General features: G+C 39.2%; 1 protein-coding gene across 2 annotated transcripts in view; it reads left to right on the plus strand.

Annotated features, from left to right (window-relative positions):
- The window catches only part of IL18R1 (interleukin 18 receptor 1), a 42,074-nt gene extending 29,239 nt beyond the window's left edge, over window positions 1-12,835 (plus strand). For both annotated transcript variants that reach the window (XM_082747155.1, XM_082747156.1), the window contains 5 exons: window positions 124-244; window positions 2,832-2,971; window positions 4,108-4,269; window positions 8,246-8,404; window positions 10,067-12,835. In XM_082747155.1, coding sequence (XP_082603281.1) covers window positions 124-244; window positions 2,832-2,971; window positions 4,108-4,269; window positions 8,246-8,404; window positions 10,067-10,422 — 938 coding nt within the window. In that variant the 3' untranslated portion in view covers window positions 10,423-12,835. The remainder of the gene's footprint in view (window positions 1-123; window positions 245-2,831; window positions 2,972-4,107; window positions 4,270-8,245; window positions 8,405-10,066) is intronic.
- The last annotated feature ends 201 nt before the right edge of the window (window positions 12,836-13,036 follow it).

Below are 13,036 nucleotides of genomic sequence, written 5' to 3' on the forward strand. Positions count from 1 at the left end.
TATGGAATGTAGCACTGTATTAGCTTTATATATTAAGTTAACATATATAGATTATATTCATTTTAAACTTTTGGGAAATCTGAGTTTCTAAGATCAGAACATTGGTTGTCACCTTTCACATAGGAAAAGATGTAAAACTCAACTGCTCTGCTTTGGCAAATGAAAAGGATGCTTTTTATTGGAATGTGTGGGAAGAAAATGGAAAGGAACCTAATGTACATGAAGAGAACATAACAAGAATTAGGTATGTATATGTGATGTATTATTTATCACTACATATACAAATCACATTGTGTTGTAGATACATGATATAAAAACATCAGCATGCTGGGCAACTGGGCTCTTTCCATAGTTTGGCTATTGTGGACATTGCTGCATAAATATTGGGGTGCAGGGCTCCTTTGAATCAGTATGTTTGAAACCCTTTGGGTAAATACCTGTAGTGCAATTGCAAAGGCGAAAAGCAAACACAAAACCCAGAATTCTGAAGGGCTGATTGGATATTTGAGGTATGTTTACATTTTAATTATAATTTACATATTCTATACTTTCACCATGCTCTAGGTTGATAGATTATGCAGAAATCTAATGCCAAGATCTAAGCTAGAAAAAGAAGTTCGGTGAGGCTTACAAAAGTAGCTTTTGGTCGGTCAGGATATGTTGGGGATGGGGATTTTACTTAAGCATCTGATAAAGTTAATAATCATATAAGAGACTCCAAACTTGTCAGGTGTAAGTTTTGTTCAAGGAAACGCTAATGTCCCCATCACCTACACTGTGGCATTCATTGTTGGCAGATTGACATCAAACATAGTTATTACTGTAACATTTTGCTGTCAAGAGTCCATTAACGGAAATTAGAAACACAGTAAGAACAGGTAAAAAAAAATAAAAAATAAATAAACCAAGAGGGCATTGTTAGATATAAATATCTAGGAGGTAGCTTTGGTTCAAACAGTTTCAAATTGTTGTGTATTAGTACTTCCATTGCCTCTGTTCCTCCAGGAAGGAATGGTCACTCTTTTTTTTTTTTAAGATTTTATTTATTTATTTGACAGACAGAGATCACAAGTAGGCAGAGAGGCAGGCAGAGAGAGAGAGAGGGAAGCAGGCTCCCCGCTGAGCAGAGAGCCTGATGTGAGGCTCGATCCCAGGACCCTGAGATCATGACCTGAGCCGAAGGCAGAGGCTTTAACCCAACCCACTGAGCCACCCAGGTGCCCCAGGAATGGTCACTCTTATTCAAACAAAACATGCTCAGTCTGTGGTCATTTAAGTGTTTCTGAATGACTTCAGGTCATTACTCTACTTAATAATGTATTGATACACTCAGGTTTTAGTGAGTAGTGATCCCAAGGTGTCTGTCACCTTGGCTGCCATCTTGAGGTTTTTTTCCCTGCCTTTTACACTTCAGAATTTTCTTTGTCATCATGCCGGCAGCTCTCAATTCTTGCTGACACTTGTCGGTGAGTTCCTAACAGTGTCAGGTGTGTGGCCTCGCCCGACAGCAGATGTGTAAACATCGGTCCTGCTGAACAGCACGGACACCTTGCCATTGTGTCTTCTCTTCAGCATCGGACCCTCACTGGAGTTCTGCGGTCCCCCTTCTAGTGATCTATCGCTAATCTTTGGAGGGATAGAAGACCAACTCACCAAACTATTTGAATGGAGCTTAAGCTAAGCTAGGGGAGCCAGGTAGTCTTTCTTTAGAGTTAGGTGATGAGCTTTATTCTGCCACTGGCCTTTTGTGCCTTACTTTCGGGGTCTTTCACTGATGTTGGATAGTTGATATTCCTGGATTGGTGACTTCTGCACCGAAGTATGTTCTAACCTGTGTTTGAGACAGTTGAAGGCTAAGGTGGGTTCTGTGTCCCATGTACTGGAAACACCTGCTGCTAGGGGGGTGGCAGGTGAGTGAGCCACCCGGGGCGGGCTTTTCCAAGTTGTCACTGGCAGAGAAGCAGATATCATGAGCTGTTACCTTGCATCAATGACAGCACAATGTGGATCTTTTGAGGAGAGAAAGACAGCTTGCTACTGGTGTTTGCCTAAGTCATTTTCTGACACTTCCTGAAAGCTTAATTGGTATTTCTCACATGCCTGTGGGTGCATCTGAGAATAGTGTCATTCTTTTTTATTTTTTTTAAAGATTTATTTATATGAGAGAGAGAGAGAGCATGCAAGGAGGGGGAAGGGCAGACGGAAAGGGAAGGAATCTCAATCAAGCAGGCTCCACACTGAGCTCAGAGCCCGACACAAGGCTCTATCCCAGGACCATGAGATCATGACCTGAGCCAAAATCAAGAGGCAGACGCTTAACTGTCTGAGCCACCCAGGTGCCCCAAATAGTGTCATTCTTAAGTTTATTTTCAATGCTGAACAAAATAAAAGTGATCTTTAGGATCACATGGAGAAATTTGATAGGAATCTGTATTTATGCCAAACCATTTGCCACCTTGTCACAATCCATGGAGACCCCCCTGTGGGAGGAACACTAAGTGGTTATGAGAAGAGAAAGAGGGGAAATAGTTGATAGACTATTTTCTTGTGTTTTCAACTCAGCATCATTACCTTATAGCATATTCATTCTGGACAGAGCACGGCGTCATTCCCTAGGTGGTCGCAGGAGGGCTGTTTCTGTCTGCCCTGACACTCTCCGGAGGAGTCAAGGTTCATGGTTGCCCACACCCTGAGTCCCCATCAGAAAAGGAAGGTTCCATGGAGCCAATAGATCCATTGCTTTTGAGTATTTTCACATGAGAACTCCACTCTCATGGGTAATGTTGCTGGCAACGACCAAAGCCTATCACAGAATTTTTCCTCTTTTACAGGACTCGAGATGGCAAATTGTATGCATCAAGAATATTGAGAATTGAGAATATTAATGAAAAAAATCTAAACTTTTCATATAATTGTTCTGTGGCCAGCGAGGGAGGCACAGACATTATAAGCTTTGTCTTGTTGAAAAAAGGTATGGGAAAGCTTGTGGAAGCTTGGAATGTTGCAGCTGAGAGACCCCTTGAAGATTGCCACTCTCTCCTTTTACACCCCAGGAAGCAAGCTCCCAAGAGATGAAATAGTCAACCTTTTGTCACAGGCATTTAGGCTAACCTGGGGCTAAGTCCCCTGCTGCAGTCCCCTGTGCATTGATTGTGTGAAGAGAATAAAAACACTATTCTTTTGCCCTCAATCATATTGCAGACCCAGGTAGAAACCAGAGGCCTGAACAGGGACCCAGAAGCAGACTGGAGGCAGAGATGTGTGGGAGAAGATGCAGAGAGGGCAGCTCTGGCATGCCTACGACAATGGGAGGCCAGCTTGTAGCTCAGCATAGGGTGAGGCCAATGATAATGATTGTACTATTGCCTCCAGCCTACCTTAGCTGGGCACAGGGCACAGGGGACCCTTGGGTGTGGTCATTCATTCAACAAAGATTGACCAAGGCCTCTCTTCCTTGAACCAGTCTCTGGACCTGGCAGGTGGACAATTGTTGGATTGCATCAGTGGACTTCTAAACTTTTGCACTGCCTGACTGATGGAGCATTCCAGAGCCATCCCCCTCTGTCCTCTACCAATACAGTACAACCCAGGGCCATTGGCCCAGTAGCTGCTCAAAAGTGGCTTCATACTATGGCGAAGACACTAAGAGTTAAGGGCATCAGTGACTTTCCCTGGGACACAGACTAAGTGATAGCGCCAGGTGGGGAGCCCAGATGACCTCAGTTCAGCATCTGCTCTCTCAAAACTATGCAGTTCCATTTACATTTGCAATATACTAGCTAAGACGTTGGTTTGGGTCCCTCTGCATTTCACCCTGGTATCTTACCATCCTAGAGACTCGCCTTCCCCAGGTGGGGATAGGCTATATCACAATTATTTCAGTTCAGGTCTCTGAATGTCCTTGTACACACTTTTATTCTTTAAAAAACCGGAGTGGAACGATTAGTACTCCGGACCAAAGGCCAGCATGTGGACAAAGTTGATGGGACGTATCAGAAAGACACCTGGATTCATGTTCAGTGTAAAAACTGACAACTGTGCTGTGATGTTGGAGGACACTGGTAAACTGTCTTTCACTAGTTATTCTTGTTTTCTTTTTCTTTCTAGAAGGTATGGTTGACATCCCAGGCTACGTCTTCACCAGAGGAATGATCATAGCTGTTCTGATCTCAGTGGTGGTTGTGTGCCTAGTAATTATGGGCATCATTTATAGAGTTGACCTGGCCCTATTTTATAGACATTTCATGGGAAAAGATGAAACATTAACAGGTAACAGATATCGTAATACTGGGATTTCTTATCTTATGGCTTCATTAAAAAACCAAATAAAGATACATTAATCTTCCTTTCATTTTGATTATATTGTTGTCTTACTGTGTGGGAGAGGTTTTCCACAGGAAAGACTGGTTTGAACAGATCATCCATCATGAACGTTGTCTCATATCTTTTTTTGTGCTAACTTGTATGTTGCCAAAAATAATTTGCCAAGCAATTGTTAGTTGTTTGATATATGTATGTCATGTCCTCCCAAATGCCCTATGAGATGCTTGTGCCTAGGGACTGTCATTATTCACATTTGATCTGGACACCTTATATAATGTGCACATTCAATAAACTTCATTAAATAGAATTGAATTGTATTGTAGTTCATTATTTTAACCTGACAACGGAGGCAGCCTTATGTATCTATAAGAACCCTGAACTAGAAGCCAAATGACCTGGGTTCTGGCTTCCTAGATTTGTTTTTCTCTATGGCTGTTTCTATCTGAGGACTCTATTTTTCAATCTGATTTCTCTATTTTTAAAGGTAATTTGAAGAAGTCCTCAAGTTATAAGATAATTACTGCATTGTGTCAACTATACTTAAGTAAAAAAAGATAATTCCTGAATTGAAACAAATCAGTCTAATCCATTGCACTTGCTGTGTGTGTGTGTGTGTGTGTGTGTGTGTGTGTGTGTGTAGGACACAGTTCAAAACACAGAAAGTCTAAGAGTAGAAAATCACCTGTTAGCCTTTCCCATGTCTCTGTTTCTCACATCATCTGTCACTGATAGTATATATATATAAATAAATATGGATATGGGATCAAATTCCACTCCTGTGCTAAAAACAAATCTTGGCCAATGATGTACACTCTTCTGAACTTCTTTGTTTTGCTATGCCTTGGATGCCCTTCCATAACAGTTTATAAAGCCTCCTGTTAGAGTCATACAGTGTTTTATATCTGAAGATGTATCCCTGTTTGTTTGGTCACCTTTTGAGTTATTCACAACCTTTTGTTATTACAGAAATGATGTGACAGAGAGTTTTGAAGAGTCATTCTTTCATCTGTGTGCAGTGTAACTGAAGGGAAAACTTCCCAAAGTGGAATTGCTGGTGATATTGAAGGGTAGATACAGTTGTTCATTGGATAGGCATAGCCAATTTGACCTCCCTTCTATTGTACTCCTACCACCTTCAAAGAATGGGGGTTACTTTTTCTGCATGGCCTTACCCACAACCTTTTGGCTATGTGCCAATCTGATAGGTAAAGTTATATCTCGGTATAGTTTTCATTTGTATTTCACTTACTATGCAAGAGTGTAATTTTTCATTTTTTTAAGGTTCATTTTTATTTACATTCTCAAAGTACTCATTCATATCCTTTGACACTTTTCTATTGTGTTTTTCCCTCTTGTTTATTTCTAAGAGCTATTTATATTTTAAGGAGGTTAACTAGCTATTATCTACATTATGAAGGTAGTAGAAAGTATAGACAAAAAACTTGGCCTTTTTTCCCTCTTGTTTATTTCTAAGAGCTATTTATGTTTTAAGGAGGTTAACTAACTATTGTCTATACTATGAAATGAAAATATTGTTCTCAGATTGTAATTTGTCTTTTGATTTTGCTTATATTAGTGTAGTATGTGGAAGATTTTTTATTATTCTTAAAGTATAATTGACACAGCGTTATATTAGTTTCAAGTACACATTTTTATCATTATGGAAGATTTTTTTTAATGTACTCAAGTTTATCCTTTTATGGTTTCTAGATTTGTGGTCACAAGTAGAAAGATCTTGACCACAAGTTACGAATGTAGTCTCATGTTGTTCCTGTGGGATTTTTCTAGATTCATGATTCACATTTACAGCTTTTAGTTAATAATATCAAATTAACAAAGCCAATTAATTAAGCTTTGAGCTTAATTATGTGTATGCAATTTTGGGGATGGAGAGAAACACTATAACTGAGAGGTCTATTTTTGGTACCTTTTTGAACAGGTTTCTACTTGCATGGACCTGAACATATCTCAAAATGGGCATTTTGATCTTTCTGATCTTCAACGAAGATTTTTTTTCCCCCTCTCTGTTGTGTTTGACCCAATTCACAGATAATTTTTTTCAGTTCACACTTCCTGCTTCCCAGCATGGCAGTGCATAGAAACATTTACAGATGGGCTCTACATCAGCTCTATTTCAAGTGTGACCTGTGACAGTGATCAGTTGTGAAAAAGCCAGAAATAGAGACATAAGTATAAAAACCAAAACTTTCATAGCAATTTGATATTACTGCTATATCCAAGAATGTTTTCAGTATGAGTTTTTGAAGGACTGGAAATGAAAGAAACCAAACAACCCAAATCAGTCAAACTCAATGAAAGCATGGTCATTCACCCAACACAGTTTGAGAAGCGTTCGCCTGACTCCTTAAAGCCCCAAATATAGATTCACATGAGGGTTTTGTTTATACAGAACCCAAAATAATTATTATTAATTTCTGAATACCTTATCTTAAACACTTCACTTTGTCAGTTATCAGAGCCAGCAAGTCATTCAATTACGTGGGTTTAAATTAAATTATAATATCTATTACAAGATTTGCTAAACCAAAAATAGAATTGCTTGAAATTGGGCATTTCAAAGCAATCAATAATGGAAAAACCATTTTTCATCTTTCATGGGTAAGAGTAAAGCTGTACTCCAACCCCTGTACCATCTAATCAATTATCATGGGGCAGGGATAGACCATTCCCCTCCCACTTCCCCTTCTTCCTCTACCAATCTCAGTTAGCATCAATTGCGTCATTTAGGACCTGACTCAAAATTTCATTTTTTCAGGAAGCAGGTCCCCTAAAGATCACTTTTTAGTCTCTGACCACATTGATTCTGTTTGTTTTACCTGTTTTGTTACACTGCCTCGTACTGCTAATGTGTTATTTGCAAACTTTTTCAAATTCTTGCATTTGCTTGCTTTGTCTTCTGAGATAGGTTGGATGAAGGTAGAAGAAGGGCGTGTATATAATTTTGTGGTCTCCCAGTTAGTACGGTGGTCTTTGTTATTTAGGTAACACTTTCATCTTGACTTTGTCCCATTAGCCTTCTGAACATTGCTTTATGATTATCAGGAATTTAATAGGAACCAATGTTATTATCCATGAAAATCTTTCAATAGACCAGAAATTTTCATATTGGCATCTAGGACCATATTTACTTTTAAATATTGCAGCATGTTTGTGATAGCCCTGTGTTTGAATCACCTCTATTGTTTCTTCCTGCTTGCCAGTGTAAACGCTCTGCTTTGTTTCTGTCTTCACTTTCCAGTGGGTCATTTTGAGTATAGACATATTAAGATGCTGGTAGGATTAGGTAATAAGAGAAAGCCGAAGTGAGATTTGCTTTCCATTCCTGGAACAAGGACATAGCTGGGCTCCTTGGCCTTTTGTTGCCTTTAAATGACTTTAATTCTTGGATTTATATCTTGTATTTCTCTCCATCACTCTATGGTGTCATACAGTGAGAATCTTAATCTACATGCTTAAAAAAACAATTTGCTAATTGGTTGCTTGATTAGCATTTGAGGTTCATGGAGGCTATTTTTTTGTGTGTCTTTAATAATAATTGAATTTATTTCTTGTTTTTGACAACTTAAAAAAATCAGAGAGCGAATAATGCCTAAAAAGAATCATAGAACCAAAAAATATTTGATGAATTTTATGAGTTACCTAGTTTAAACACGTTTGTTTTGTTTTTTAATTGGTTTTCTGGCAAAAAAATATTTTCTATATCCTTTTTTTGAATGGCTTCATTGAGCTCTAACTGATGTACAAGGAACTGCACATATTTAATGGGTACAATTTAATGAGTTTGGACATGAGGATACTCTGTTTAATTTTTTTCCTTTATGATGGTTCCTCTCCCATTTTTCACAACTTTCACTCAAATTTTATTTGCACTGTAATTAAAAGAGTAAACCTTATTTCCTAGATGGAAAAACATATGATGCTTTTGTGTCTTACCTGAAAGAATGTGGACCCGAGAATGGAGAGGAGCACAACTTTGCTGTGGAGATTCTGCCCGAGGTGTTGGAGAAACACTTTGGGTATAAATTATGCATATTTGAAAGGGATGTGGTACCTGGAGGAGGTAAGAAAGTAATACCAGATAGAAAACCATTTTAAAAGCTGAATAGTGTAGCCTTATGAAAGGCAATCCTGTTTTGCTTAAAAACAAAGGAATAAACACGATCCTATAAACCAAAAATAATCAGCTAAATCAGTATAATATTTTATACAACAGGATCGGTTCCTGACTTAACACGTGACCCTCTGGACTATACACATCATTCATTCTTACCAGAAAATACTCGTTCTTTATTAGGTTGACACTGGTGTGAAAATTATAGCAGCGGATAGGAGAGTTGGAAAAGAATAAATAAAGGGCGATTGGTGATTCATGTCGGATTTTAGTTATGCAGTTCAGTTTTTTTTATTAGTATCTGAATACAAATGACCATAAAACATATATTGAAGCAAATTCCAGCTCGAAGCCAAGAAATTAAGTCACATGTCTGTATTTTCTCTGAGGTCTTCCAGAGCAAGTATTCGAAATCTGGTGTCAGAATACTTTGGTGCTGATGCATTACCAAGGATGCAGTATAAGCATTTCTATTGCCACCATCACCCAGTCAGCCAACATATACTCGTGGCAAACTCTGAGCTGGGCACTGAAGACATGGCAGTAAATAAGACATAGCTGTGTTTTTCCCCCTCCCAGATTACAACCGAGAAAGGGAAGATACGACCAATTAGAAGGAGAAAACATACTATTTTTTTTAAAGATTTTATTTATTTACTTGGCAGACAGAGATCACAAGTAGGCAGAGAGAGGGGGAAGCAGGCTCCCTACTGAGCAGACAGCCCGATGCAGGGCTCCATCCCAGGACCCTGGGATCATGACCTGAGCCAAAGGCAGAGGCTTTAACCCACTGAGCCACCCAGGTGCCCCTACTTTTTAATAAATAGATAGATGGATAGATAGATAGATAAAATAGATTTGTTCTTAGTTTTCAAATGAAAATAAAGACTGTATGTATATTTAATTATAAAGAGCTTGGGTCAAAACCTCTATTGGAGAAGAGGTAGAGATCTAGCCCAGAAGTTGACAGTCAATCACCCATGGGTCAAATCCAGGCTATCAGCCTTGTTAAAACATAGCAAAGAGCTGTTCGTGTGTGGTCTGCAAGGTGCCTTTGAGCTAAATAGCAGAGATGGGTAATATAAAACCAGAAATAGTCACTCCCTGGCCCTTTACAGAAAGTTTGTCAACTTCTGGTCCAGAAGCATGGTGGGATATATATATTTTTATCTTTAAATTCAGATTTCAGTGTTCCTCCCTATCTGCCAAGATGTGAGATAGCATCACAGGACTCCAGAAGGCAGACCGCCTAGGTTCTGATTCTAATTCTAGAATTTGATGACTATTGGACTCTGGTCTAGTTGCTTAACCATTCTGTACTTCGGCTTCCTCATTGGTAAAATGGTGGTGATAACGACATTGTCTTCGTAGGGTCATTGTGATGCTGTAGTGAGTTGATACACATAAAACATCTAGAAGAGTAAGCACCAAGTGTTCATTATTGCTGTTACTTGGATGATTGTTTTTAACAGTGTATAAAAGTTGAGAATAAGTGGTTTGTCTTGAAAAACTTATTAGTGAAGTAGAGTTAAATAATACAAAATTAGATCTTCATCTCCTGTCTGCCTTTTTAGTTCTCTTTAACTACTATGCCACATCTTGCATTTTCAGCTGTTGTTGATGAAATCCACTCATTGATAGAAAAAAGTCGAAGACTGATCATTGTCCTAAGTAAAAGCTACATGTCTAATGAAGTCAGGTATGAACTTGAAAGCGGACTCCATGAAGCGCTGGTAGAAAGGAAAATTAAAGTCATCTTAATTGAGTTTACACCTGTGAGAGACTTCATGTTCTTCCCCCAGTCACTACAGCTTTTGAAATCTCACCGAGTTCTGAAGTGGAATGCTGATAAACCTCCATCGTATAACTCAAGGTTCTGGAAAAATCTTCTTTATCTGATGCCTGCAAAAACGGTCAAGCCCTATGGAGCTGAGTCTGAAGTCCTACCTGTTCTTTCACGGTCCTGAGCTTTAGGAAAGCTGAACATACGAAAGAACTGTTGACGCTCTGGGCCCAGAGTGGATGGGCCTGTTTTTAACAAAGGCCCTATTAAAAATGTTTACCTCTCTGAAAATCCTTCTTACGGTTCGAAGACGACAGTCGTCATTAGGTTGCCAAGGATAAGACTGAACACTGAGCTGCGCTCATGTGCTCCTGGAGGAACCTGGAATTCCAAAGCAATGCATCTCCTCTTTCTCCCTCCTCCATAACTGGCTATAGGTGCTCGTTCTCAATTCATGTTCAGCAACTGTGAGGCAGAGCATGAAGCAGAATACCTTAGGCTCTTATAAAAAGGGCCTGTCTCTATGTTTTTTTTTTTTTTTAATTTCTTTTCAGCGTGAGAGTATTCATTGTTTTTTGCACCACACCCAGTGCTCCATGCAATCCGTGCCCTCTCTAATACCCACCACCTGGCACCCCAACATCCCACCCCCGCCCTTTCAAAACCCTCAGATTGTTTTTCAGAATCCATAGTCTTTCATGGTTCACCTCCCCTTCCAATTTCCCCCAACTCCCTTCTCTCTAACTCCCCATGTCCTCCATGCTATTTGTTATGCTCCACAAATAGGTGAAACCATATGATAATTGACTCTCTTTGCTTGACTTATTTCACTCAGCATAATCTCTTCCAGTCCTGTCTCTATGTTTTTAATGCTAATGCTTGAATTAAATGATTGTAAGCATTTTCTGGGATCCGGTAGGTGACATAATAGCAGGAATGGTGCTTTCACTCTCCAGTGCAGCCTATAGCTAAGCATCTGGGATAGTGCCTGAGACATGGCAGAGAGCTGGTGGGGCTATGTGCACTGGAGACCCAGGTGTGACAGGGCCTTAGCCTCAGGACATGTTTAATGTGTCCTGGCCACAGCTGCAGACCCACTATTATCAGAACCCCCTGAAGCACTGCTCAGGGCTTGCTTATTTGGGTCTGTTTGGAGAGAACGTCCCCAGACTGTTTTATCTTTCATGAGAGGCACACATTTGAATTAAGATAATTCTCTGGGTTTTTCAAAATGGTCTAAAACATTTGTTGATTTAACAAGAATGTTTATAGACCTGATGTCAGATCATATCTTCCATATTAGCCAATAGTCAGTATTATACATTAGCCACAGCAAAATAGGATAGTTACTGGTTTGATTTGTTAAAAAGAAAAAAAAATACCTTTAAGGTGGAGGCAGCATGGCATGGGGTTGAGCATGAGCTATGCAGTCAAGACACTTGAGCTCGAATCCTGGGCTTGCTACTCACTTTGGGGACGCCTGGAACCTTTTGAACCAATCTGCTCCTCCATTTCCTCATCTTTAAAATTAAAATTTATAGTAACAGTACCTACTTCACAGGGGAACTAAATGAATAGATACAAATAAAGACCTTACAACAGTTTTTGTCACTGACTAAATAATCTACATGTGGCTATTACTGCTGTTATTTTAATTGTTAGTATTGTTATTATTAATTGTTAGATGACTTATTTAGTAGTGAACTAAGATAGAAGGCAGAGAGCAGAGAAAGGAAAGAGATCTGGAAGGAAGGCAGTTTTGACTTGAGGACATTTGTATATAGAGAGAAACATGTCATTAGGGCGGAAGATATCTCTCCGTTAGATGCGTGAAACTTTTGACTTTGGCAGTCATGTATGTGTCTGTCACCCTAAGGTGAGTCCAGCACTCTAGCCCTTCTTGGTGGGTTCAGCAGTCATGGCTGCCCAAATCACTGAGTGCGTGACAAATAGCCATCTTACACAGAAAGAAAAGGTTTAGTAAATCTGGAAGCGTGGATAGAATGTATGGGTGCAGAGTAAATGATCCAGAGAGTTTTAAAGCAGAGATGGTTAAAAACAGCTGTAGTAGATATTGCTGAAAATTAACAAATTGAGATTTTACTAGATTTTTGGTGTGAGAAACTGATTTACTTTTGTAGAGCTTAAAATTTTGTGTGCTAATTAGGTAGCTAAAAAAAGGTAAAAGAATTTGATTACTAACTGAATGTTTTATGTGTGAAAACATATGGTCTAGAGAAATGTTATTTGCTATCATCAGTGTCTCTAAAACAAAGACTGATTTTGCTCTTCTCTTTTATTGTGTGTGCTGTTAAATACATTAAGTATATTTTGTATTGTGTGTTAAATACATATAATAAATATATGCTTTAGAAGACAGTAATAGGGGCACCTAGGTGGCTCAGTGGGTTAGAGCCTCTGCCTTTGGCTCGGGTCATGATCCCAGGGTCCTTGATCCCAGGACTCTGCTCAGTGGGGAGCCTGCTCCCAGCTCTCTGTCTGCCTGCCTCTCTGCCTACTTATGATCTCTCTCTGTCAAATAAGTAAATAAAATCTTTGAAAAAAATAAAAAAATAAAAGACAGTAATAAACCATTAGTCTAGTGGTCTTAATTTTGGAATGCCTTTTGATAACCTTTTTCACTCGGGTGAAGATTCCACTTTCCCATTCTCTATATTCCCACCTATTTTAATAAGATACGGGTCATCCAAAATGGACTCCTACATCTATCTTCTTCTGCCTTTTTAAATGTCAAATTAAATTGTACCTACGTTCTTTGTTGTACCTTCCTTCCCGAG

Source organism: Mustela nivalis (assembly GCF_964662115.1).
Source record: "Mustela nivalis genome assembly, chromosome: 8".
Lineage (NCBI taxonomy): Eukaryota > Metazoa > Chordata > Mammalia > Carnivora > Mustelidae > Mustela > Mustela nivalis.